Source organism: Eschrichtius robustus, chromosome 19 (assembly GCF_028021215.1).
Source record: "Eschrichtius robustus isolate mEscRob2 chromosome 19, mEscRob2.pri, whole genome shotgun sequence".
NCBI classification, from domain to species: domain Eukaryota; kingdom Metazoa; phylum Chordata; class Mammalia; order Artiodactyla; family Eschrichtiidae; genus Eschrichtius; species Eschrichtius robustus.
The window spans coordinates 70,151,985-70,179,301 of record NC_090842.1 but is presented as its reverse complement, the minus strand read 5'-3'; the positions used below and the strand labels follow the sequence as shown (position 1 = coordinate 70,179,301).

Sequence of the window (27,317 nt, the reverse complement as noted above, 5' to 3'; positions counted from 1 at the left end):
GACACGCCCCTGCCAGTCTTTTTTCTCAGCTCTCCATTTCCCAGCGCCCCTCCAAAGGTAGCTTGGCGTTGCCATGGAGAATGGAGAATGTGTGGGCGCCGCCCTGGGGGGTGGGGGTGGGGTGGAAATGCAGGACTGAAACTACATTGACCACAAGGCATCGGGGGCGGCGGGTTCTGGACCAATCACAGCCCAGAACAAGGGCTGTTTCCTGCTGCTCGGTCGGCGGGGGCGGAACCTCCGGTGTCGCCATTGTTGGTATTCCTTCTGTTCTTGACAGGTCGTTTTCCACTGCCCTTGGGGACCCGAGTGTTGGGTCGTGGCCGCTTTCCAGGCTCCCCCTCGGGACCCGGCCGAGGTGGTCAGTGAGGAGGATGGGACCGGCCTCCGGGCTCCGTACGAGCCGCAGTGTCCTGTAACGCGGTGTTCTGCGTCCCCACGGTCCCTGGAGGCGGCGTTTACACCGTGGGGACAGAGGCCCCGCGTGCAACGGGCGGTGGGAGGCCCCCGGCCTGGGGCGGGGGGTGTAGGGAGCGGCAGGGCCCGCCTGGGTCTGATGGCGGCGGCGCTGAGGGACCCGCTGCGGGTGAGTGGAGGGTCCCCGCAGCCCCCACTCACTCGGACCCCTACCCATGTGGCCCGGGACCCCCGACAGAGGGGAGGGGGTGCTCCCGGACTCTGCCCCTCCATCTTCGCTACTGGGACCCTGGGGTCACTGAAAGCCCAAGGTGCCGAGTCCTGGCCAGGATTTTTGTGGAAAGGTTCTCATTCTGGAATCCAGTCGGACAAGGCGTGCAAAGCAGTTTCAGGCACAGGGGCCAGGATGTGCACGTGCTTGGCGGTGAAGCTCAGTTGGGAGTGTTCGGGGAACTGAAGGTCTCCCTGGTGCCTGGTGGACAAGAGCTTGGCCTGTCACCTGAGGGTGGTGGGAGCCACGGAAGGTTTGGAGCAGAAGAGGGAGGTGATCTGACTCAGGTGTTCACAGCCTTCCTCAGGCTGCAGAGTGGAAAACAGACAGGAGAGTGAGAGTGAGGGAAGAGAAAAGGAGGCACACAAGGATGCTACCTTAATACAGCAGTGGCTTGGCCAGAGCGGTGACTGGAGTTGGGGGAAGTGGTTGGAGCTTGGATCTGTCTTTTAAGTTAAGCCAGCCTGATTTTAGGTGGAGGGGGAGAGAGAGAGAGAGAGAGGACGAGGAGGTGGGGATGTCCCCGTGGGTTTTGGGCCTCAGCGATTAGAAGGTGGAAGTGCTTCGGCTGAGATGGGGAAGTTGGTGGGTGGAGTGGTTTCAGGGAAGATCAGGAGGTGGATTTTGACCACGTTGAGACTGAGATGTCCCAGAGACTTCTGAGTGCAGGTCTACGTTATGCTGAGGGATTCCACTTGGAGACATCCAGTTGGCAGTAGCCAGCCTGTGAAGCGAGGTGGAACTCAGGAGCAGATTTAGGAGGGAGCGTCTTTAGGGCATGGTGATGGACGCCCCAAGGGGGCAGCTGAGGACTGGGTGGCTCTTTGGGTACCTGGACAGGGGTTGTGGGGTCACAAATTCAGGTGAAGGGAGGAGCAGCCACAAAGGAAGGGGTGTGTGGAGAGGAGGGTCCAGAAGGGGCCCCCGGTCGCTGGGGTGGAGGCTGAGGCGTACTGTAGATGGAGGTAGGTGACAGCAGGACCGGGGCTGGTGGCTGTTCACCTCTCTATGGCTCACCAGCCTTTCTTGGCCCCCTCTGCGGGGCCTGTGAGTTTCAGTTAGGATGGCAGGTTAGCTCAGTGGCAGGCAGGCAACTGGGAGTGTCGCAGGCCTGGGGTGGGAGGTGGTGGGCCTGGACTTTGAGTATACGTTAGGAGAGAATACAGTGGCTGGGGAGGTGACAGCATGCAGAAAGTCAGAGGCCAGGACATGCCAGAGATCCATGTCTGGCCTTGGTGGCTGAGGGTCAAAGGTAGGAATAGGTCCAGTTGCAGAAACAATGAAGGAAACTCTGGGTGCCACCCCTGGCAGTTGGAATTCTTTGAAGTCTGGGTCAGGATGGGGTACTCGTTGACCTCACCAAGTAGCCAGGCTCTGGACGCCATTTGCACAGTGGCATGTGGGGTGGCTGGGAGATGCCCACTGTGTGGGCCAGGGAACAGTGTGGGGCCTGGAGGTGTGCAATACAAAGCCTGATGTGTGCATGCAGAGGAGGTGAGTCAGTGGACTGGAATCTGGTACTGGGGGCCCTTTGGGAGAAAGGGGGCCTTCGGTTTGGTGTTTCTGGGTGGCGGGATCTGGGGACCCAGGGGAATTACCTAGCGGGAGGAAGTGGGGCCCTACATGCCAGGCTCAGAGTTTAGATAGCATCTATCTACCTGCCTGCTCTTTGAAGGACAGTGACCGATGGGACATGAGGAGACAGCGGCACCCATGACATTGCATCTGGGGGAAGTGGGTGACCTGGAGTGTTTGGGGAGGATGGTTTAGGGGTCAGAGACTGCCCACCACAGAGGTGTATGATGCAGGGTGAAAGATCTAGGTCCGTATGGGCTCATCTGTGCACTGTTTGTTTTTTGTTCGTTTTTCTACCACCCTTTGGTCTAGCTGACTTCATTGTCCTCATCATGGCAGGGCTGGGGGACCTTTGAGGACATTGCCGTGTACTTCTCTCAGGAGGAGTGGGGGCTCCTTGACGAGGCTCAGAGGCACCTGTACTGTGATGTGATGCTGGAGAACTTGGCACTTGTGGCCTCACTGGGTAAGGCCCTTCCAGCCTCCTAGGCTCTGCCTTTCCTTTTCTCCCAGAAGCAGCTCTGTCTTCCCGCAGCTGAGCATGGGCGCTGCTTCCTCCCCTGGACCACCTGCCTCGTGTTTGCCTGCTCCTTTCTCTGAGGAGCCCCCAACACCTGCTTCCGAAGCCTTCTGGGGAAGGGCTCAGGGCTCGGAGTCTCAATCCGGCTGCCTAAATTTGTCTGGATCGGTGGCACCTCTGTGCCTGGCTGTGCTGTGGACTGCAGACACCGACGTGGTCACTGCTTGTGGAGACCACAGGGCTGTTCCTGGGAGCCGCTCATCAGGGGCTGATATTGTAACACTGGGTTTTCTTCCCAGTTGCAAAGATGACACGAGCTCCCTTTGGTCTGTCACCAGATAGGTTGCCCTGAGCTAGGCCACCCCCTTATCCGCTCTTTCTGCCAGGACTTGCATCTTCCATGTCCTGTGTGGTTGCCCAACCACAGGAACAGGGCAAAGGACCATGGGTGCCCATGTCTGCAGCCACAGCAAGAGAGGCTAGGAGGGGGCCTGGCTCTGGTGAGTGGGAGCTGGGGGCAGAGGTGACATTGTGGTGGGCTCACATTATACTGGGTACTTCCCCTGTGTCCACTGGAGCTTGTTGCTGGAGCCAGTAGCCCCACCCTACCCCCACCTTCCTTCTTCATTGAGGACAGACCACCTACTTGCCATTTGTCTTTTGTACCTAGGCCCTGATGACGGACAGCCTCACTGCTCTGATCTCCATTTCTCCCCCGTTCCCTGCCTTTCCTCCTTTTGCAGGGCTGTCCCAGGTTAGCCTACAGTCCATGTGTCATGACATGTGTGTGTATCTTCATGTAGACTCAGAGCACCAGGTGCCCTGGGTTTTCCTGAGCTCGTGCACATGGCTCTGTGTTCTCTTTTCCTGGCAGAACTCTCTCCTCTCCTGATGAAAGCTGAGGAATGAGTTGGAATCTCTGCTTGTCCTCCCAGCCTGAACTTCACCCATGTTCTCACAGGTGATGGGCCCTCGCTTTCTGTGGCCTTCCTGGGCCCAGTCCTGCACCACTGGCTCTACCTCACCCTGACTTGATCTACGGACTCATTCCTGAATGTGTCAGACACACATCTGTGAAGGGGCTGCCCTCTCCCAACAAAGCCTACATACGTGTCACCAGCATTTCTCTGCTTTCAGATTATTGGTGTGGAGCGGAGGCTGAGGAGGCATCTTATGAGCAGAGTGTTTATGTAGCAGTGCTCCAGTCCAGGACCCCCAAGGCAGGTCCATCCATCCAGAAGGCCAACACCTGTGACGTGCGTGACCCAGTGTTAAAAGACATATTACACCTGGCTGAGAACCAGGGAATACACCCCAGGCAGAAACCGTACACGTGTGAGGCATGTGGGAGAGGTTTCTGGCTCAGTGCAAACTCTCACCAGCACCAGAAGGAGCACAGTGAAGAGAAACCCTTCACATGCAGAGAGTGTGCTAAGGCTGTCCTGGACAGCCATGGCCTCCAGCCCCAGGCCACCCACGGAGAGGGGACATCACACAGAAGCACCGAGTGTAAGGAGGCCTTCCCACCCAGCTCCATTTGGCAGCAACAGCAGGGAGGCCACGCCTCACAGAAGCCCTTCAAGTGCAGCAACTGCGGACAAGCCTTCCTGAAGGCCTTTGCACTCCTCAACCACCTGATCACTCATGCCAAAGAGAGACCCTTCAGGTGCCCAGCAGGTGGAAATGCCCCCAAGGAGAGCTCAACCCTGGTTCAACACCGAAAAACTCACACTGGAGAAACATCCCATGTGTGTAAGGAATGTGGGAAGGTGTTCAGCCACCTGTTTAGCCTGAGGACGCATCAGAAAGTTCACACTGGAAAAGCACATCTCAGTTGCAGTGAATGTGGGAAAGTCTTCACCCGCAAACACTCACTCAGCACCAGAGAGTTCACACTGGAGAAAGGCCTTATGAGTGTGACCAGTGTGGGAAAGCCTTCACTCGTAGCTTCCACGTTGTTCGGCACCAGAAAGTTCACAACACAGAGAGGCCTTAGGAGTGCAGACAGTGTCGGCGAGTCTTTAGCTGTATCTCCAACTTTGTCGAGCACCAGAAAATACATACCGGAGAAAGGCCTTATGAGTGCAGCGAATGCGGAAAAGCCTTCGTTAACACCTCCCATCTTGTCCGGCACCAGAAAGTTCACAACACAGAAAGGCCTTTTGAGTGCAGTGAATGTGGAGAAGCCTTCCAGCAAACCTCCAAACTTATTCTACATCAAAGGAGTCATACTGGAGAAAGACCTTATAAGTGCAACCAATGTGGGAAAGCCTTCAGTTGCCCCTCCAACCTCGTTCCACACCAGCGAATTCACACTGGAGAAAAGCCTTACGAGTGCTCCGAATGTGGGAAAGCCTTCAGTCAAAAAGCTCTGCCCTCATTCAGCACCAGAAAGTTCACACCAGAGAAAGGCCTTATGAGTGCACTGAATGCGGGAAAACCTTCAGCTACAGCTCTAACCTTGTTAAGCACCAGAAAGTTCACACCGGAAAACGGCCTTATGAGTGCAGCCAGTGTGGGAAGGCCTTCAGCGAAAGCTCCATTCTCCATCAGCACCAGAGAGTTCACACTGGAGAAAAGCCTTATGCGTGTAACAAATGCGGAAAAGCTTTCCGCTACAGCTCAAACCTCTCTAAGCACCAGAAGGGTCACACTGGAAAAGAGCCGTCTGAGTGCAGTGGACATAGGATCGCCTTCAGCCAGAGCTCCAGCCTCCCTCAACCCAGAAAGGTCACATCAAAGAAAGGCCTTAGGAATGTGGCAAGAATGGATAAGCACTAGTGGGGACCTTCTCCTTGTTCCATAAAAGGACTCACTCCTGAGAAACTCCTATGAAAGGAACCTTTGTGAGGAAGCCATCAGCCAAAATTTGAAACTTGCGCATCCCACACCCCTACTGGGAGATTGGCTGTAGTGCCAGTGGTAAGTGGGAAGCTTGCAGGAGCTATGCTGCACTTTCTAACCTGTCCAGGCGCTTTGCCAGATTATGTCACTGCCAGATGCCCTCTCACCTCTACCAGCTGGCAGGTCCCCACACCATGTGCCTGTCATCTCAACATACTCAGGGAATGCAGGCTTGTGTTCTCATTCCCTGGAGGGAGCCATAAACGTTGGGAGCCCATTGGGGTGGCCTCATTTTCCACCTCTCCCCTGTCCCCAGTGGCTCAGGTGTTGCCCTGACGTAGTTCTCTCCAGGAGGATCTGAACTGGAGTCTGATGATGTCCAGAGGAAGCTTCCTTCTTCATGGGCATTGTTGAGTCTACAGATGATGCCTGCAGTGAACTGGTCCAGCCTCCAAATCACCCAGCCTTGGAACTGCCTGCCTGCAGAGTGTGATAATAAAGACCTTATTGCTGAAGCCATCTTTAATCCTGAGACTCCGTCCATTGTGTATGGGGAAAGATGGAGAACAGAATTGGGCTCTAATGGTGCCAAGAGAGGGAAGGGCTTTTGTGGGGGCCCAGACTTTGATAGTAGGATGGCAAGGAATAGCATGCAGTCTAGTTTAACCTAATTTGCCTTGCAGCCCAAGGCCTCCTGGGACACACTTAAGGTCTCTGGGCCAAATCTTATATCCTGGTGCCAGGACTACTTGTTCGGCCCAGAGCTTTGGGGTTTGAGTACTGGTGTGGGAATCTCCAGTAATTCCTGCACAGCATTCCTGGGAATATCCCACATCCCTCAAAAGTGTTGAGGGGCGGATGTCTCCTGGGACCTGCCCATGGTCCAGTAAGGCCCCTGATGTCCAGAATCTGTAGGTAGGTATCTCTGGATTTAAGATCTACAGGGGCCAGGTAAAAGCACAAGTGGGTGTGGACACACTGGGTTTGAGCTCAGGAAGACTGTGACAAACGGAGGAGATGTGGCCGATGCTGTGCCTGGGCCACGCACATCATACCCACTCACAAGAGCTGAGTGTGTTCAACATCAAGTGGGCGGCTTGAAATAGCCATGGTGGAATTTATACCACAGAAATTAGCAAATAATAGCTCTCAGGGAAAAAATAACAACACACTTGAGAAAACCTGATTTGTAGTGTTTGCCAAACTTGCTGACAGTGACCTTGGCCACAGGAGAGGCTCAGCTGTACAGGGGAGTCCTGCATGCTCTTGCCTTGTCCTCCAGAACAAGTGCGATGCCACTTGAGGGGTGTAACCAGCGGTGAGGTGCTCACTGCCAGACAATAATCTTGAGGTGGTTTGGATTCCTACAGCCTCCCAGAGCTGCTCACTTCAAGGCCAACACTGCAAAGGCAGGAACCCTGGGACTGAGAGAAGGGAGGTCCTGCAGTCCAGGATTTTAGTGGCCCAGTCAGTATTCCAGGCGAGTGTGGTGGCCACTGGCCTTATCATCTCCTGTCTTCTGCTGCCACTGAGGCACAGCTGTCCCCAGGTATAGGGGTCAGAGACGGTGGAATCAACATATGGTTGCCCCATTTTCTGGTTTTCCAAGAGGAGTGAGAGATCCATGTTTTTATGTGGAGCCTTTTGATTTTATAAAGGTTGAAAACTATTTTCCCCAAACTTCAAAGTTTATAGGTATAAATGCAAACTATATATATGTGTTCCATATGTGTTCCTGGACCAACACTTGTGACTCTTAGAAAATAAGCAAACCAGGCTTCAGGGAGCCCAAGCGTCCCTGGGGGTCCCCAGACATGAAGGCTTTTGGCCATGTTTACTGCACAGCATGTAGCAGGGACAGTGGCACTGCTGATACTCCACTCAGGATGACTCTCTGCCCGCCCCCCCCCCCCAAACCTCCGCCAGTTCCCTGAAACTGACCATATGAGGGATGGCATTCCTGGCAGGCTTGTGGTCAGCCGAGGACGTGGCAGATGTGCCTGAGCTCTCCCCAGCATCCCAAGGTGTCAGGGAATCCCCTGAACTCAGACCATCCCTTCTGGGTGTAATGATTGTCTTCCACCAACTTGGGAGGCTTGGGATCAGAGTTACATTCAGATGAACCTTGGGGCCTCAGGCTTCCTAGCAAAGGGTGGACACATCATCAATGGCTCAAGTCCTTGAACCCTTGTCGTCAGCTGTGGTTAGACAGGCCTCATAACACTGCCCCCAGTGCATGGGTGAAGCCCTTCACCTACCTTCTACTCTCCCCACCAGGGCTCTGTCACACCAGCCAACTTACTGGAACCTTAATATTTCCCTGGTGATGCCAGAACATACTGAACAAAGGTGTGTTGGTTCTGAGCATTTGATTCCCCAGAGTACCAATTCATCCCTAGCATCACAAGATATCCAGGGACCCTTGGCCTGCTCAGGCCCACTCTCCTGGGTGTATCAGTTGCCTCCCACCAACATGGAAGAGTGGCTTGGGATCAGAATTAAAGTCCAGCTGAGACATGTGGGACTCAGGCCTCCAAGCAAGGTAGGGCAGACACCTGTCATCAGAGCTGAATCCTTTGTACCCCAAATGGTCTGCGATGTGTAGATCCTATAAAATGAAGACTTCTGGTGAAGAGTCCTTGATTTGGTGAAGTGCCCTTGACCTGAACCTGCCTTGTGGTCTCCCCAACAGGGCTCTGTGCAGGGCAGCTGGCCTGCAGGGGTGTGTGTGTGTGTGTGGGGGGGTGTTTTTGTGTGCATGCACGTGCGTCTGTGGGTACATGATCATGTGCATGTGCCAGAACATCCAAAATAAAGCCCTTACGGCTCTGAGCATCTATGAACTGGGGCTACTGACATCTGTCTTGACTCTACGGGAAGGTTGATCTGTCAATGATCCACGGAGGAAGGCAGCGTTAGTTGAGCCCCAGATCCACTTAGTTCCTGAAGCCAGATGCCAAGTGGACTTTTGGGTTCCATGTACCAAAACTGACCAAAGCAATTCACAGAGGAAAAGGTAATTTTTTCAACCAACCATCAACAATTGGACAGCCATACATTACAACAACAAACTTCCACCCATACCTCAAGTCATGTGCAAACGTTAACTCAAACTTGATCATAGACATACCTATAAAAGTTATAACCATAAAAGTTCTAGAAGGAAGCATAGTGACCTTGGATTTGCTGAATTTCTTAAATATATCATAAAAAGCATAACAAGAAAAATACAAATCAATTGGACTTCATCAAAATTTTAAACTTTTGTATTTCAACAGTCACTCTCAAGAAAATGAAAATGTAAGCCACAGACTGGGAAAACTATCTGTAAAACAAACACTAACAAAGGACTTGAATCTAGACTATATAAAGAACTCTTACAACTTTTTTTTTTTTGGCCACACCACAGGACTTGTGGGATCTCAGTTCCCCAACCAGGACTGAACCCAGGCCACGGCAGTGAAAGAGCCAAACCCTAACCACTAGACCACCAGTGAACTCCCACAGCCTAATTTTTAAAAATGGGCAAAAGTGACTTGAACACTCACTTCACTAAAGAAGATATCTGGATGACAAATAAGCACATGGCTTCCATGTAAAACGTGTTATTTATTTAAAGCTCACGGCACCCCCATAGGTGTTCTAGAGATACTGAGCTGGTAAAGGACACAAAATCTGGAGCTACACATCACAGCTGATAATTAGCTGTGTGCCATTGGACATATTCCAAAGTCTCAGTTCCCCCTATATGTAAGAGATTATTTATTTATTTATTTATTTATTGGTTGCATTGTGTCTTTGTTGCTGTGCGCGGGCTTTCTCCAGTTACGGCGAGCAGGGGCTACTCTTCGTCTCACTGCAGTGGCTTGTCTTGTTGTGGAGCACAGGCTCTAGGTGCGTGGGCTTCAGTAGTTGCAGCACCACGGGCTCAGTAGTTGTGGCTCGCGGGCTCTAGAGTGCAGGCTCAGTAGTTGTGGTGCACGGGCTTAGTTGCTCTGCAGTATGTGGGATCTTCCCGGACCAGGGCTCGAACCCGTGTCCCCTGCATTGGCAGGAGGATTCCTAACCACTGTGCCACCAGGGAAGCCCTATAATAGATTATTGATAATGACTCCCCTATATTTATTATTTTTATTTTTATTTATTTATTTATATTTTTGGCTGCGTTGGGTCTTCGTTGCTGCACGTGGGCTTTCTCTAGTTGCGGCGAGCAGAGGCTACTCTTCGTTGTGGTGTGTGGGCTTCTCATTGCAGTGGCTTCTCTTGTTGTGAAGCACGGGCTCTAGGTGCGTGGGCTTCAGTAGCTATGGCACACGGGCTCAGTAGTTGTGGCTCACAGGCTCTAGAGTGCAGGCTCAGTAGTTGTGGTGCATGGGCTTAGTTGCTCCGCGGCATGTGGGATCTTCCTGGACCAGGGCTTGAACCCATGTCCCCTGCACTGGCAGGTGGATTCTTAACCACTGCGCCACCAGGGAAGTCCCGATTCCCCTATACTGAATTGATGGCTTTGGCAGAGGTGCAGGTCTGCAGATCCTCAGAAAGTCTGCACACCCTCACTCCACATGGACTCAGTCATCAAAGCAGACTCATGACTGCTCCACAGAAAGGGAAGAGTCACTCCAGGCTGCCAGTCTCCCCCACTCCCTATTTCCTCATACCCAGTGTTCCTTTACCACTTAATATACCCACCTGGCTCTTACAGGAATACAAGAAGGTGACCCTGCCTTTCAGGGTCTGGTGTCCGGAGGACATGACTTCTAGCCCAGGAAAAGAGCTTCCTGTCATTGTGGCTGGGTGTGTGATGTGAAATATCCTCTAGAACAAGAAAGCAGCAGCCTCGACTCCTGGACCACTGGTATGTTTTCAGAGCCCTCTCTCCCTTCCCTGGGTGAGCTCTTAGCAGCCAAATCAAAAGATTTGGAACATAGAATCTTTCAGCCTTTCCCAGGAGAGCAGATATGCAAAGTAGGATACCCACTGGAAAGGAAGAAGTAAAAGTGTCTTTATTTGCAGATGACGTGATCCTGTATGTAAAAAAATCCCAAGGAATCCATTTTAAAAAGAAAACCTCTATAGTAAATAAGTTTAGCAAGGGGCAGGATAAAACCCAAAATATATTAGCAACAATCTGAAAATGAAATTCATGAAACAACTCCATTCACAGTACCTTAAAAAAGATTAAAATGGTAATAAATTTAACAAAAGAAGTGCAATACTTGTACTCTGAAAACTATAAAACAGTGCTGAGAAAAAAACTGCTGAGAGACATTCCATGTTCATGGATTAGAAGACTCAATGTGTGGGACTTCGCTGGTGGCACAGTGGTTAAGAATCCGCCTGCCAATGCAGGGGACACGGGTTTGAGCCTTGGTCCAGGAAGATCTCACATGCCGTGGAGCAACTAAGCCCGTGCGCCACAACTACTGAGCCCACACACCACAAGTACTGAAGCCCATGATATACAACAAGAGAAGCCACTGCAATGAGAAGCCTGTGCGCCACAATGAAGAATACCCCCACTCACCGCAACTAGAGAAAAAAAAGCCCGCATGGAGCAACTAAGACCCAACACAGCCAAAAAACAAAACAAAACAAAAAAAAAGACTCAATATGTTAAAATGACAATACTCCCAAATTGATGCATAGATTCCATGCAATCCTTATCAAAACCACAGCTGACATTTTTGGTAGAAACTAACATGCTGATCCTAAACTCATAGATACGCAGAAGACTTACAACAGCCAAAACAATTTTGACAAGGATCAAAGTTGGATTTACCTTACCTAATTTCAAAAGTTTCTATAAAGCTGGGAATTCCCTGGTGGTCCAGTGGTTAGGACTCCCCACTTCCACTGCAGGGGGCACAGGTTCGATTCCTGGTCAGGCAACTAAGATCCTGCAAGCCGAAACAAGGCCAATTAAAAAATAAAAAAGTTTCTATAAAGCTAAGGTAATCAAGACAATGTGGTACTGGCATAAGGCCAAACATACAGATCAACAGAATAGATTTGAGAGTACCAAAATGCCCTTAATTGATTTCCAACAAAGGTACAATGTGGAAAGATGCCTTTTCAGCAAGTGGTTCTGGGAAAATTAGATATTCACATGCAAAAAGATGAATTTAGATCTTTATCTCATACCATATGTAAACGTTACCACAAAAAAGATCATAAATATAAGAGCTAAAACTATAAAATTTATAGAAGAAAACAGAGAAAATTTCTGACTTTTGGTTAGGCAAAGAATTTTTTAGGTATGACATGATGACAATACATAAAAGGAAAACTAATAAATTATACTTCAAATGTAAAATTTTGCTCTTCAAAAGACACCATTAAGAAAACTAAGGGACTTCCCTGGTGGCGCAGTGGTTAAGACTCCGCGCTCCCAATGCAGGGGGCCCGGGTTTGATCCCTGGTCGGGGAACTAGATCCCACATGCATGCCGCAACTATGAGTTCGCATGCCGCAACTATGAGTTCGCATGCCGCAACTAAGGAGCCCACGTGCCATAACTGAGGAGCTGGTGAGCCGCGACTAAGGAGCCCACCTTCCGCAACTAAGACCTGGCGCAACCAAATAAATAAATAAATAAATAATTTTTAAAAAAAAAAAGAAAATTAAAAGATGAGCCACAGACTGAGAGAAAATACTTGTGTATATATATACGGATTCTGAATATAAAATCTATGAAGAACTTTACGATTCAATGATAAGAAGACAACCCAATTATCATCACAGAAGATAAAGAGATGGTTAATAAGTACATGAAAAGATGCCCAACATCATTACTCACAAAAAAAATGTGGATTAAAACACCAGTAAGATGACTGCTTAATGGGTAGAGAGTTTCAGTTTAGGATAATGAAAAGCTTCTGGAGATGTGTACAAGTGACAGTTGCACAACTCTGTGAATTTATTTAATGCCATTGTACTGTACAGTTAATGGCACAGTCACTTTGGAAAATGGCTTTGGAGTTTCTAAAGAGTTAAACATAAAATTATCATATGACTCAGCAATTCCATTCCTAGGCATTTACCCAACAGAAGTGAAAACATATGTCTACACAAAGATTTGTAAGCAAATATTCCTAGAAGCATTATTTATAATTGCCAAGAACTGAAAAAAATTCAAAAGTCCATCAACTGGTGATGGACACAATTTGGTATATCTGCACAAGAGAATATCATTCAGCAATAAAATGGAATAAAATACTGATACATGATATAACATGAATGAACCTCAAAAACATTATGCTGAGTGATAGAAGCCAGACACAAAAGGCCACATACTGTATGATTCCATGAACCTGAAATATCCAGAAAAGGAAACCATAGGGAGACATAAAGTAGATTTAGTGATTGCCAGGTTTTGGGAGGTGGGGTGGGAGGGAGTTTTGACTATAAAAGTGCCCAAAGGAGCTTTTTGGGGCAATGGGAATGGGGTAAGATAATGGCTGCAGAACTCTTTACGTTAATTAAAAATCATTAAATTGTATACTTATACTGGGTGTATTGTTGGAGGGAGGTATTCCCTGGAACAGAGACCATCATCTTGCTTCTTCCAGACCAAACACTGTCTTCCCCAGGAGAACTCCAGGTCAGAAGCTTCAGAACAGAGGCTTCCATCCTTACATTTCACAGGGACATGGGGAAGAAATGCAAATTGAGTCACAGCTGGACACAGATGCTCCATGCCTTGCTGCTGTGCCTTTTTTCAGGTGTTATGGGGCCCCAATGGCTAATTTGGGAGCACCTCTCAATTCAATGTTCTCAATTCACTCCATCCACTAAATAGGACTCCAATATCAAAGGTAAAGTGGTGATGTAGTCACCGTCAAACAGTACCAGGGCTGAATGACAGGAATGCACAAAACCATCATGTGATGAGTACTTGAAGCAGCTCCATGAAGGCATCACTGATATCAAACGCAGACTTCACAATGTCCATGAATAATGGGAACCTTACCCAGAAGGCCCCCAGAAGCCATCCCATCAGGCCCCTTGCTCAGAGCAGGAGTGAAGTCCATGCCCTACTCAGTCATGGGAAAGCAGCATGATGCCATGCCAATGGGTGCAGGGCCATCACCCTCCAGGGCACTGCAAGCAGGGAACAGGGGCTGCTTTATGCTGAGCAATTGTGAGGTGACCATCAAACACAGAAGGGCTTCTTCCCTAAGAGCCAGTGGTGCGACAGCTCTCCCAAAGTCCCCCAACAAGTCACAAACTACAACACTGCCCCTTCAGGCTTCCCCATGCGCAGGGCAGTCCTGGAGTGTCTCCTCTGGTGGCGGTCCTTCTATACAAGGTCCAGCTTCTGCCTGAAGGCTACTCATGTAGGCTCTTTCTTGAGTGTTAATTCTCTTATATTGATAAGATTAAAAAAAGAGGCTGATTATTTTAAATAAAACGTTAAAAAGGGGGGGTGGGGATGGAGAGCTGAAGACTTTACTGTATTCCCTGCCCTCAGGAGGCTTCTCTCCAGAGTGAGGTTTCTGGCGTTGGGAAGGAGGAAGTGTGGCTGACACCTCTCCCAGGTCAGCTGTACACACAGGGTCCTTCTCCAGTGTGAAGTGTTCTACGTGGAACAGGCAGGAGCTGCAGCTTTTTGCTCTCCTACTTACCTCACTCACAATGTGGTAACTTGCTGCTGCAAAACAGGATTAACTCTGAGAGGAGGCTTTCCAACACGAGCTGTACTCATTATGCCTTTCTCCGATGGTGACTGCATGAAACAGGTTTCATATTTTCCTGAAAGTTTTCATGTAGTTACTACATTTGCACAACTGTTGCCTGGTGTGAATTTTCTGGTGCTAACAAGAGTGGAGCTCTGAATGGAGATGCCCGTTCTCCACACTTGTGAGTCCTTTATCAGTGTGAATGCTTTGGTACAGGGGGAAGTGCAAAATTTTGCTCAAAATTTTGGGCCACACTCCCTGCCCTCATAGGGCTTTCTTTCTTTCTTTTTTTTTTTTTCCAGCTAACATTGATTTTGTGTTTCCTTTCAGTGTATTTAGTAAGCCTAAGCAGAGACTTTTTTTTTTTAATTTTTATTTATTTATTTATTTATGGCTGTGTTGGGTCTTCGTTTCTGCGCAAGGGCTTTCTCTTGTTGCGGCAAGTGGGGGCCACTCTTCATCACCGTGCGCGGGCCTCTCACTATCGTGGCCTCTCTTGTTGCGGAGCACAAGCTCCAGACGCGCAGGCTCAGTAATTGTGGCTCACGGGCCTAGTTGCTCCGCGGCATGTGGGATCTTCCCAGACCAGGGCTCGAACCTCTGTCCCCTGCATTGGTAGGCAGATTCTCAACCACTGCGCCACTAGGGAAGCCCTCACAAGGGCTTTCTATGGGGCAAATATTTTGGTGCTCAATGGAAATAGAGGTCTGGCTGGAGGCTTTCTCATGTAACATTCAAAGGTGTGAATGTACTCCTGCTTTCTCAGCATGGAGACAAAGGTGAAGGCCTTCAAGATGCACTTGGGATTTTTTTTCCCATTCTTAAGGGTTTTTTTTTTGTGGTAGAAAAGGGAACACCTCTCCTTGAACACCTCTCCATTTGCTGTGCATTGATCAGGTGTCTCTTTCAGTGTCAGCTCTCTGTGGATTCTGCAGAATGGGGAGCTGGCAAGGCCTCAGTGTCTGGTGACAGACAGGTGCTGTGCAGTGAGCGGAGTCCAGGCCTGGGACCCCTGACACTGTGCCCACCTTCCTCAGAGGGAACAAGTCAGGCTCATGGAAGAACAGGTTTTCAAGAACTATTTAAGGATATGTGAAGGGGAGGCCAGTGATGGAGGACCTGGCCATAAGAGGGGAGAAAAAGAGAGGCTGAGAGGCAAAGGACCAAGAGGGGTTAGCCAGGGGACAGGAAGTCAGGGGAAATTAGGAAGGGGTGTCAGAAAGATAGAAAAGAGGCATGGGTGCTCACATTGATGCCAGGGCAACAGAAGACACAGGTCAGGCACCAGGTAAGAGATCAGCCCACTGCCACAGGCCCTTCCACACCTGTCTTGCACTCACGAGGACTGGTCTTCCGTGGGTCTCTGGTCATGAACTGATTCGAGCCACCCTGTCCACCAGCCAGGTCCCCTTTCGATGTTCAAGTTGGGTGACCGCACTGGGGTGGGTGGAGACAGTAATTCTTAAGGGGGATCAAGGCGTTTGTGAGAGGTCAGCCAGCCCCAGGTCAGGGTTGATTCACCCCATGACAGACCAAGGTGGATGGGGATTACTTACGCATCTGGGAGAACTGAACCTCACAAAATGAACACCCCGGGAAGGCCTCACTAGAAATGCTCAGTGGCCCCTGAATCAATGGCCATGTTAGTGCCCATAAAGCCAGTAAAGGCGCTGACAAGGGGCAGCTGGCAGGAAGCTTCCACTGGAGGAGGTGTGATAGAGGGACCGAAAAGTCACAGACCCTGACTGGTTCATCGGACCAGAAAATAACCAAGCTGGATGTGATCGGCTACTCGGGTTGTGATATTTTTGACCTTGGACCACAGTTGTCAAGGTCCCAAGGCAAAAGGTGTTGGGGGTTGTTTATACAGTAGTCTGGGAGGAGAGGTAGCAGAACATTGGACAGCACTAGGGCCAGCAGCACCTCTCACAGGGAAACTGGCAGCCTGACCTGGTGAAGACAGCACCGTATCACAGCAGAAGCCCCACTGGGCCTCACTACGGAGACCCACTTCTTCCGAAAAAAAGGCACACGACCTTGTCCTCAAAGGTCACTGGGTCCTGCAACAGCAGGCAAGGAGCACATGAATGTGCTCTAAGCATCGGGCACTGGACCTGACACGCCAGTCTCTGTCCTGCCACACACTTCCCCTTATGTCTCCCAAACCCTGTCCCCTGACACACCTGCCCACCCTTTCGTATCTGAGAGCATGGGCCGTCCTCCTGGGTACGCACTCTCCCCATGTCCATTGGTGTTTGGACAATGCTTCTCTTTTTCTGCACCCCCCTCATCTACTCAGCTACTGGTCCTAAGTCTGGACACCCCACACTCACCTCAAGGCCTATCTGTAACAACCTAAGAGTTTCCTTCCAAAATCCCATTCTCAGCATCTTCCCTGGTCCAGGCCACCAGTGCACTGCAGTCTGGAAATCAGGAGGCCAAATCAAAATCCCCTATCTGTTCACGGGCACATGTGTCACCTCCACCTAGAGGCCTCCAGACAACTCAGTCTCTACCCGTACAAAACCCAACTGTTAATCTTCCCCCAAACGTACTCCTCCTGCCAACCTCCGATCTCCATCTCATTCTTTATCTGAACACTTTGGGTGGTCCTTTACCCTCCACTACGTTCACTCTCCACGTGTAACTGGAGGCCCCATCAACTCCACTTTGAAAGACACATCCAGAATCTGAGTATCTCTCCCACCTCTCCTGCTTCTATTCTGCGCAGGTCACCCGACATATACCTGCAGCAGCAACCTCATGAAGCTGCCTGCTTTCAGCCCCACCACAACCCCTCTCCCACAAGGCTGCTCAGTGTGTTTACGCGGGATCCACTGGGATAGTTTCAAAATCCTAACTCAGATCACGGCCATCCATCTTCTAATGAAAAATTTCTGTGGCTCCCAGCATCCTCAGCCCGTCAACAGAGGTAGGACTCCTACCCTCACGCCCTCGGTTACCAACGGAGACTGGAAAACTTTCCTGAATGCTCTCAGGTCGGTCTCACCTCCGAGTCTTCGCACATGCACATTCTTCCGCCTGCACGCTCCACATTTTATCACACTGGATTCTGAAAGGGAGACCCCTTACCTGTGAACTTTCCACTGTCCTGAACACCCAGGCCTGAGGCTGAGTCAGGGACTTGGGGCACTGGGGTTCGGAGTCCAGCCAGGTGGAGGTCAGGAGACTCTACCTCATCCGTGCCTAGTCGATCGGCTCGCTTATCACGCCCGCAGTCCAGCTACATGCTGGGTCAAGACCTCAGAATGGCTGGCTTTTGAGCCTGGGTCTTCTTCTCCGTAAAGCGGACACAACGTACAGGGCGACGACTCCGGGGCGGCCACGGACACAGACGGGCCTTGACGTAGATAACCGCAAGGCACCCCGGCGCCAGGCGGTCCCCCGACAGCCGAGGACACACGAGCTCGGGGAGGCGGGACGTTCGCTGCGGTCATGGGGCGTACAAGGCACAGCGGCTGGACCTCCCAGGCTCTCGTGCCTACCCTACTCCCGTTTCCGCGGGCGGGGAGCCTCCTGGATGCTGTCCACAGCCCAGCAACTACGTCCCTCCACGAAGTGCCGACGTAAAGGTAGTACAATGAAGCAATGGTCCGACCCCAGAAGTCCCGCCCCCACCGGCGCGGCCGTTCCGGAAACGCCCCTCCCCTAGGTTATCATTGGTCCCTATCCTGGCTCTCATTGGTCAACACTGGGTGCGGTCGCACGGCGAGGGCGTTTCTGGGTAATGTAGTTCGTGTCTCGTGAGCCGTGACGCAACGTGCGCCCTTCCTGATCACCTAGGCAACGACTAGGCGGCACCGCGATTGGCTCCGGGAAAAGCGCCATAGGAGGCCGCGAGCCTTGAACCAGTGAACGGTCAGGATTTGGGCGTTTTCCCGTTGGCTGCAGGGGGTGGGGCGGGACTTCCGGCGCGGCCATCGCAGTCTTCATTTTGCGGCGGGTGGGGCTATGCGCCGACCGTCGCCGGGAAGTGCGGCGAAGGGGGCCGGGGTGGGGGGGCACGTGCTGGAACCGCCATCGCATCTTGGCAGTCACTTTTACCCTCGGCTGACGGCCCTTCATTCCTGAGCCTCGGTTTTCCCGGAAGTGGAACGGACGCAGAGAGTCTCCGCGCCCCGCTTTCGTCCCACATTCCCGGGAGACAGCTCCTATATCATACTGGGGAAAACAAAGGCCTTGAGTGAGACCGTCAGCCTGCGGTCACTCCACCCAGTGGGTGTGGGGGTTTGGATGAGCCCGCTGGGCTCGTCCCGGTCGCCGCCTGGCAGGGCCCCGCCCAGCCCACAGGTTGTGACCGGGCCTGCAGCGTCGCAGATGGACCCGGCGCAGGTGAGTGGCGGGTGCACAGGTCCTCACCCGCTGGGATCCCCGCCCTCCTGAGCCTGGAGCCCGTTAGAGAATGGTGGTGTCCCAAATTCTTCACCTGCACATGAGTCTGGGGCCCTGAGAGTCACTTTGTCCTAGCATCCGGAACCTAGGTCAGAGGTTATATGGAGCGGATCACGTGGGATAAGGTCTGGAAAGGTGCCCCTAGCACAGGGATCAGTATGTGCCAGTTGCTTGGAGGTGAGTATAAGGTGGAAGTGTTCAGGGAAACCACAGGTCTCCATTTCGTCTGGTGGAAATAACGAGCAGGGGAACTGGAGGCAGGCCTGGAATAGCAGAGTGAGGTGCTGGGGCCTCTCTTCGCAGTGTGATGCGAGTCACAGGAAGTGTAGAGCAGAGGAGGGAGGTGTTCTGACTCAGATCTTAACAAGCTCCCTCTGGATGCTGGGTGGAGAAGAGACTGGGAGGTGGGGTGCGGTTGCAGGCAGGAAGACCATTGAGGAGGAGACTGCGGTAGTCCAGGTGTGTGCTCTTAGAGGTGCCTGTGAGGTAGGACAAGTGGTTGGTTCCTGGATGTGCTTTTTGAGTAGGACGGACTAGATTTCCTGATGTGTGGCAATGAGGTATCTTGGTTGACCCTGATAGGTTTTCCAGATGTGGAAGTTGGTGCAAGTAGATTTCAGAGGGAAGATAAAGAGTTGGGTTTTGGCCTTATTGTATTTGAAATGGCCCAGAGGGACTTCCCTGGTAGTCCAGTGGGTAAGACTCTGTGCTCCCAATGCAGGGGGCCCAGGTTCGATCCCTGGTCGGGAAACTAGATCCCACATGTGTGCCACAACTAAGAGTCCTCATGCCGCAACTCAGAAGTCCGCATGCCACAACTAAGAGTCCAAATGCCACGACTAAAGATACCGCGTGCCGCAACTAAGACCCGGCGCAGCCTAAATAAATAATAAATATTAAAAGACAATGTCCCAGAGACTGCCAAATTGAGGTGCCAAGTGTGCTTTCTGCCGGGTCCAGGCTGGAGACATCTAAGGGGTGGAGGCTTGTGCTTAGACACTGTGCAGCTGTGAGCTGGGTTCAGGATGATGACCAAGCCTCTGAGTAGAGTGTAGACTTGGGATGAAAAAATGAAGCATGGAAGTAACAGGTAGGATAACAGAGGGGCCCGAGGTTAGATTGTTTTACCTCTCTACAGCTCACCAGGTTTTTGTGGCCATCCTCCTTGGGTCCAGGGGGTTTTGTCAGGCTATTGGAGTAGCAGGGACATAAAGGGTCAGCCCAAGCTAAGAGTTCCTAAGCCAAGAGTGGGGGCCATCGGGTCTGGGATTCGTGTATTAGGAAGGGCAAGGACAGCTATGACTGGTGAAGGGACAGCATGTGCAAGGTCAGAGCTGGAAGAGAATAAGGGTGTTTGAGGTCTTACTCATGGTTCTGGGGTGCAAGGTTGAAGCAACAGAGCAAAGAAGGGAGGCATTAAATAGAGGAGTGAGGGCTGTCTCTGTCAGCGGGAAGTTTTGGCAATCAAGGGCAGTGCAAGGTTAGTATTGGATTTTGCTTGCCTTTGTCGACAAGCTATGTACATAGTGGTATATGGGTACACTAGGGAGATGCTTGTGGTGTGGCCAGGGAGAGGGGCGATGGTATTGCGGGCTGTGGGGAGTGGAGATATGAGGAAGGTATGGTCCTATGTGTACAAGGTAAGGGAATGAGCCCTGGTACTAGAGGCTTAAGGAAAAAAAGAGAGCCCAAATTTTCTTATATTTGGGAGGTGTGACCTGGAGGACACAAGGGAAATTGTCCAATGGGGGAAGTGGGCTGTGTGCCAACCTAGAGCTGAAACAGCATCCATCTATCCACCTTCCATTTGTTCCTCTTGTTTGGTTTGGTCTGGATAAAGTGGCCAGTGGGACTATGAGGAGAGAAGGACACCAGTGGTGCCAGCACCTGTTGTCTTCTCTGAGGTGAGGGCCTGAAGAGGGGGGTGAGCTGCAGGTAGGTGAGGGGAGGATGGACTGAGGGGGTCATGAGAAGAGGAGATGCCAGTGGTAGATGTGGCAGAACTCTGAGTCACAGGTCAAGGGCCTGGATGTGCCCATTTGACTATTTGTTATTCAGCCTACCTATTGGCCCCCTGGCTTAGCTGTCTCATCATTGCAGAGTCTGGTGACCTTTGAGGATGTGGCCGTGCACTTTTCCAAGGAGGAGTGGGGGCTCCTTGATGCAGCCCAAAGGCAGCTGTACCACAGCGTGATGCTGGAGAACTTGGAGCTCATGACCTCACTTGGTAAGGCCCTTATGCCCTGCCCAGCCTGGTGGCCAGCATCTGCCTTATGCCTTCTCCCCATAGAAAGCTCTGTTCATCCCAAATCTGGACCATGGACACCGCTTCCTTCTCAGGTTTCCTGTTGTAGGTGCTGTGAGTGCTGGGACTGAGCTGTATGCACTCCCCCTGTTTCTCCCTGAGCAGCCTGATGAGCAATCCTAATAGCTGTTATGTCCCACAGAGGCCTTGTGGGAGAAGAGGTTGGGGATCAGGCATTCTGGTCTGCCTAAAGGATCCCACTGAGCTTGACCAGTTCCTGGCGGGGTGACCTAGTGTGGGGAGACTTTTTTTTTTTAATGGCTTTACTGATACATATCATAACATTCACCTTTTTTTTTTTTTTTTTTTTTTGGTTGTGTCGGGTTTTAGTTGAGGCAAGTGGGATCTTTGATGCAGCATGCAGGCTCTTTGTTTCAGTGCACAGGCTTCTCTCTAGTTGTGGCACGCAGGCTCCAGAGCATGTGGGCTCTGTAGTTTGTGGGACGCAGGCTGTTTTGTTGAGGCTCACAGGTTCAGTAGTTGTGGCACACGGGCTTAGTTGCCCCGCAGCATGTGGGATCTTAGTTCCCCGACCAGGGATCGAACCCGTCTCCCCTGCATTGGAAGGTGGATTCGTTACCACTGGACCACCAGAGAAGTCCCACGTTCACCTTTTTAATGTGTACAGTTTAGTGGCTTTTCATATGTTCTCATTGTATAAATATCACCATAGTCCATAAAACTCCTAGAAGAGAACATAGGCAGTATGTTCTCTGACATAAATCGTACCAGTTTTCTTAAGTCAGTCTCCCAAGGCAATAGAAAAAAAAACAAAAATAAACAAATGGGACCTAATGAAACTTACAAGTTTCTGCACAGCAAAGGAAACCATAAACAAAACAAAAAGACAACCTACGGACTGGGAGAAAATATTTGCAAATGATGCAACTGACAAGGGTTTAATTTACAAAGTATACAAACAGCCCATATAATTCAGTAACAACAACAACAAAAAATCCAATTGAAAAATGGGCAGACACCTGCTGGGCCTGTGTGCCACAAATGCTAGAACCCGCATGCCTGGAGCCCGTGCTCCGCAGCTGGAGAGAGGCCACTGCAATGAGAGGCCTGCATACCGCAGCAAGGAGTGGCCCCCCCCCTCGCTGCGGCCAGAGAGAAGGCCATGTGCAGTGGCAAGGACCCAGCACAGCCAAAAATAAAATACATAAAAATAAAATAAATTAAGAAAAAGAAAACGAAAAATGGGCAGAAGACCTAAATAGACATTTCTCCAAAGAAGACATACAGATGGGCAATAGGCACGTTAAAAGATGCTCATCATTACTAATTATTAGAGATGTGCAAATGAAAACTACAATGAGGTACCACCTCACACTGGGCAGGATGGCCATCATTAAAAAGTCTACAAATAACAGATGCTGGAGAGGGTGTAGAGAAAAGGGAACCCTCCTACGCTGTTGGTGGGAATGTAAATTGGTGCAGCCACTATGGAAAACAGTATGGCGGTTCCTTAAAAAACTAAAAATAGAGTTGCCATATGATTCAACAGTCCCATTCCTGAGCACATATCCAGAGAAAACTCGAAAAGATACATGCACCCCAATGTTCACAGCCACACTATTTACAATAGCCAAGGCATGGAAACAACCTAAATGTCCCTCAACAGATGGTAAAGAAGATGTGGTGTATATATACAATGGAATATTACTCAGCCTTAGAAAAGAATGAAATAATGCCATTTGCAGCAACGTGGATGGACCTAGAGATTATCATACTAAATGAAGTAAGTCATAAGGAGAAAGACAAGTACCATGTGATATCACTTATATGTGGAATCTAAAATACGACACAAATGAACATATCTATGAAGCAGAAACAGACTCACAGATATAGAGAACAGACTTGTGGTTGCAAAGGGTGGGAGTTGGAGGAGGGATGGATTGGGGGTTTGGGATTAGCAGATGCACACTAGTACATATTGGATGGATAAACAAGGTCCTACTGTATAGAACAGGGAACTGTATTCAATATCCTGTGATAAACCATAATGCAAAAGACTATGAAAAAGAATTGTACATATATGTATAATTGAATCACTGTGCTGTACAGCATAAATTAACACAACATACGTCAATTAAAATTTTTAAAAATTAGAGGTAATAAATAAATATCACCATACTCTAATTTTAGAACATTTCCATTACCTAAAGTAAAACTTTATAGCCTTTAGCAGTCACTCTCCATCCCCCCTCATCCCTTCCTCCTGAGTCTTAGGCAACCAGAAATCTACTTTCTGACTATATAGATTTGCTTATTCTAGACATTTTATACAAATGGAATCATACAATATACATTTTTCTGTGACTGGCTTTCACTTAGCATAATGTTTTTGAGGTTCATCCATGTTGCAGCACATATCAGTAATATGTTGTTCATTTTTATGGCTGAATAATATTCCATTGTATCGATATACCAGTTTTTTAATCCATTCATCAGTTGATGGGCATTTGGCTCGTTTCCACTTTTCGACTGTTACAAAAATTATGGTTGTTATGAACGTTCAGGTACAAGTTTTTGTGTAGATATGTTTCATTGCTCTTGGGTAGATACATAGCAGTGGAATTCGCAAACTGTTTCCCAAATTAGCAGCACCATTTTACATTCCCACTGCAGTGTATGAGTGTTCCAATTTCTCTACTTCCTCATAAACAACTTGTTACTATCTTTTTTCTTATAGCTATCCTAGTGGGGTGGTATCTCATTGTGGTTTGAGTTTGCATTTCTCTAATGACTAATGCTGTTGAGCATTTTTTCACGTACTTATTGGCCATTTGTGTATATTTATCTTTCTTTGAGAAATGTCTTTTCAAGTTCTTTGCCTCTGTGTCCATGCCTCCGGTGAGGCCCCTTTACTCTGTGGCTTGCTGGGCCCTGTCCTGCACAGTGAGCCTTTCACTCTTACTCTGGCCCCCTTGGCCTATCAACAAACCCTTGGGCCCATTTCTGTATGTGTCAATCACATATTTCTAATGAAGTCACCCTTTCCACTAAGTGGAACACTCAGTAACCAGAAATTTCTCGGCTTTCAGGTTGTTGGCATGGAGTGGAAGATGAGGAGGTACATTCCAAGCAGGATGCTTCTGTAGATGTGGTGTCAAAGGTCAGGATTTTCAGTGCACATCCTTCCACCCAGAAGGCTGACAGTTGTGACACGTGTGACCCATTCTTGAAAGACATTTTGCACCTGGATGTACATCAAGGAACACACGCTGAGGAGACTCCCTACACACGTATAGCATGTGGCAGAGAGTTTTGGTTTGGTGCAAACCTTCACCAGCATCAGAAGGAGTACAGTGGAGAAAAGCCCTTCAAATGGGACAAGGACAGGGACTTGTTTGTGAAGAGCTCAATAGTCTGTCTATCAGAGAAGCCCTTTACATGTGGGTTAGGTGGTAAGGATGTCTCGGACGGCCATGACCTCCTCCAGCACCCAAACACAGATGGCAGTGGGAAGCCACACAGCAGCACAAAGTGCAGGGAGGCCTTACCACATCCTTCCAGTCTTGGGCAGCTCCTAGAAGTCCATGCCTCACAGAAGCCCTTCAAGTGCAGTGACTATGGAAAAGCCTTCCAGAAGAGTTCTGTCCTCCTCAACCACCTGAGAACTCACTCTGAAGAGATACAATTTAGATGCCCAAGAGTTGAAAATTCCTTAGAGGAGAAATCAACTCTTGTTAATGACCAAAAGTTTCACACTGGAGAAACATCTCACATATGTAAGGAGTGTGGCAAGGCCTTTAGTCACCCATCTAAGCTGAGGAAGCACCAGAAATTTCATACTGGAGTAAAATACTATGAGTGCAGTGACTGTGGGAAAACTTTTAGCCACAAACTCACACTTGTTCATCACCAGAGAATCCACACAGGAGAAAGGCCTTATGAATGCAGTGAATGTGGGAAAGCCTTCAATAACAGGTCACACCTCACTCGGCATGAGAAAGTTCACAGTGGAGAAAGACCTTTTGAGTGCAGCAAATGTGGAAGAGCCTTCAGCCAAAGCTCCAATTTCCTTCGGCACCAGAAAGTGCACACCCAAGTAAGACCTTATGAGTGCAATCAATGTAGCAAAGCCTTCAGCCGCAGCTCTGCTCTCATTCAGCACTGGAGGGTTCACACTGGAGAAAGGCCTTATGAGTGCAATGAGTGTGGGAGAGCTTTTAACAATAACTCCAACCTTGCTCAGCATCAGAAGGTCCACACTGGAGAACGCCCTTTTGAATGCAGTGAATGTGGAAGAGACTTCAACCAAAGCTCTCACCTCCTTCGACATCAGAAAGTTCACACCGGAGAACGGCCTTTTGGATGCAGTGAATGTGGGAAAGCCTTCAGCAATAGCTCCACCCTCATTCAGCACCAGAAAGTACATACTGGTCAAAGGCCTTATGAGTGCAGTGAATGTAGAAAAGCCTTCAGTCGCAACTCCAGCCTGATTCAGCACTGGAGAATTCACACTGGAGAAAGGCCTTACGAGTGCAACGAATGTGGAAAAGCCTTTGCTCACAGTTCCAGTCTCATTGAGCACTGGAGAGTTCACACAAGAGAAAGGCCTTATGAGTGTAGTGAATGTGGGAAATTCTTTAGCCAAAACTCCATTCTTATTAAACATCAGAAAGTTCACACTGGAGAAAGGCCTTATGAGTGCACTGAATGTGGGAAGTTCTTTAGCCGCAAGTCCAGCCTCATTTATCACTGGAGAGTTCACACCGGGGAAAGGCCTTATGAGTGCAGTGAATGCGGGAGAGCCTTCAGCAATAACTCTCACCTGGTTCGTCACCAGAGGGTTCACACACAAGAAAGGCCCTATGAATGCAGCCAATGTGGGAAAGCCTTTAGTGAAAGATCCACACTTGTTCGACACCAGATAGTTCACACCAGAGAAAGGACTTACGAGTGTGGCCACTGTGGGAAAATCTTCAGCCGCCTCTGCAACCTTGCTCAGCATAAGAGGATTCATACCTGAGTGGAGCCTTGTAGAAATGATCTTCGTGAGAAAGTCTTCAGCCACGTCAAACTTCATGCAGCAGAATACCCACAGAGAAATTACCTAATGGGTCACTAATGTGGAAGAGCCTTCAGAAGCTACTCTGCCCTTTCTGAGCAGCCCAGGAACCCAGGCAGCACTGTCTCGCCTCTGGAGCATAAACCTCTTTCTAGCTGCCTGGATCCAAATATTTGCAGCAGTCACCTTCATATACATGGAGAGAACACCTCCCTGTGCCTCCCTTCTCCTTTCCTGGAGGGTGTTGGGATTGTCCTAGGCTCACTAGAATGGCTTCATTCCCATTGCCTCTGAGAGGGTTAAGGAATGAACTAACCCCATGCCAGTTGAGAGATTAATTAATCAAGACACATGACAGTCCTAAACGTTAATGTACCTAACAGTGCTTCAAGGTACATGAAGCAAAAACTGATAGAACTGCAAGGAGAAATAGACAAATCCACAATCATAGTTGGAGATGTCCACATCCATCCCAGATAATCACTAAGGACATAGAAGACGAACAACACTGCCAACCAACTTGACCTAATTGACATTTATAGAACATTCTGTCCAATAAAGGCAGAATACACATTCTTTTCACAGGCACATAGAACATTTACCAAAATGGAGCATCTTCTGGGCCACAAAACAAGGCTTGATAAATGGAAAAGAATTGAAATAATACAAAGTATGGACCCTGACTATGAGAGAATTCAATAAGAAATCAAGGATAGTGTGATGTGTGGAAAACCCTCACTTGGAAACTAAATAGCACACTTATAAATAATCCATGGTCAAAGATGAAATCAAAAGAAAAATTAGAAAGTATTTTGAATGAAAATGAAAACAGAGCGTATCACAACATGTGGAATATACCTAAAACAGTACCAAGGGAGAAATATCTGTGTGTGTGTGTGTGTGTGTGTCTCCATGTATACTGGTGAAATATGAATAAGCCCTAGAGTGTAAAAAAGAATCATTAAATGCTCAATTTTTAAAAAGTTACAACAAAAGGATCAGCCATGACGAATACAAGCCATGATAACTTCTTCCCTTCACTAAAAGGTAAAAGCCAATTGCAGAGGTCATCTGAGCCCCCAGGAGACAGAAATGCGGAACATCCGGAGGGGCCTCATCGACACACTTGGGGCCCCTCCACAGCCCTGCTCACAGTTGCCAGTTGTGTGGTTTCTTAAGGGATGTCTGTCTCCCCGTGTCTTAGTCCATTCCAACTGACAGAATAAAAATACCATAAACTGGGTGGCTAATAAATAATAGAAATTTCTCACAGT

The 27,317-nt window shown here is 49.4% G+C and overlaps 2 protein-coding genes and 1 long non-coding RNA gene across 6 annotated transcripts; 2 read left to right on the top strand and 1 right to left on the bottom strand.

The window, feature by feature from the left end:
- Nucleotides 1-270: 270 nt before the first annotated feature.
- On the top strand, nt 271-6,153 carry LOC137752584 (zinc finger protein interacting with ribonucleoprotein K-like). 3 transcript variants are annotated; one of them, XR_011071202.1, is made up of 3 exons: nt 271-586; nt 2,603-2,729; nt 3,658-4,040. XR_011071202.1 is itself a non-coding variant. In XM_068527279.1 (3 exons), the coding sequence occupies exons 1-3, from the start codon at nt 557-559 to the stop codon at nt 5,201-5,203; spliced, it is 1,467 nt and encodes a 488-aa protein (XP_068383380.1). In that variant the 5' UTR covers nt 271-556; the 3' UTR covers nt 5,204-6,153. The 3 variants fall into 3 exon arrangements, 2 of the variants coding, with proteins under 2 accessions (XP_068383380.1, XP_068383381.1); XM_068527279.1 differs by having other exon boundaries at nt 2,576-2,729; nt 3,921-6,153; XM_068527280.1 differs by having other exon boundaries at nt 2,576-2,729; nt 3,745-3,826.
- On the bottom strand, nt 6,029-17,919 carry LOC137752601 (uncharacterized). Of its 2 annotated transcripts, none has more exons than XR_011071215.1 (3): nt 17,399-17,919; nt 11,412-11,524; nt 6,029-6,107 (listed from the first exon to the last, which is right to left on the bottom strand). It is a non-coding gene; the product is annotated as an uncharacterized lncRNA (long non-coding RNA). The 2 variants fall into 2 exon arrangements; XR_011071214.1 differs by lacking the exon at nt 6,029-6,107 and adding an exon at nt 9,157-9,715.
- Nucleotides 17,920-18,277: 358 nt separating this feature from the next.
- On the top strand, nt 18,278-27,285 carry ZNF132 (zinc finger protein 132). The gene is made up of 3 exons (XM_068527260.1): nt 18,278-18,658; nt 20,819-20,945; nt 24,074-27,285. The coding sequence occupies exons 1-3, from the start codon at nt 18,560-18,562 to the stop codon at nt 26,002-26,004; spliced, it is 2,157 nt and encodes a 718-aa protein (XP_068383361.1). The 5' UTR covers nt 18,278-18,559; the 3' UTR covers nt 26,005-27,285.
- Nucleotides 27,286-27,317: the final 32 nt, after the last annotated feature.

Bases quoted from the DNA above. Each gene is read 5' to 3' on its own strand.
- LOC137752584 (XM_068527279.1), top strand. From the start codon at position 557: ATGGCGGCGGCGCTGAGGGACCCGCTGCGG. The intron at 587-2,575 runs GTGAGTGGAGGG...CCTTTGGTCTAG, and splicing joins CGCTGAGGGACCCGCTGCGG to CTGACTTCATTGTCCTCATC. The intron at 2,730-3,920 runs GTAAGGCCCTTC...CTCTGCTTTCAG, and splicing joins GGCACTTGTGGCCTCACTGG to ATTATTGGTGTGGAGCGGAG.
- ZNF132 (XM_068527260.1), top strand. From the start codon at position 18,560: ATGAGCCCGCTGGGCTCGTCCCGGTCGCCGCCTGGCAGGGCCCCGCCC. The intron at 18,659-20,818 runs GTGAGTGGCGGG...TCATCATTGCAG, and splicing joins CGCAGATGGACCCGGCGCAG to AGTCTGGTGACCTTTGAGGA. The intron at 20,946-24,073 runs GTAAGGCCCTTA...CTCGGCTTTCAG, and splicing joins GGAGCTCATGACCTCACTTG to GTTGTTGGCATGGAGTGGAA.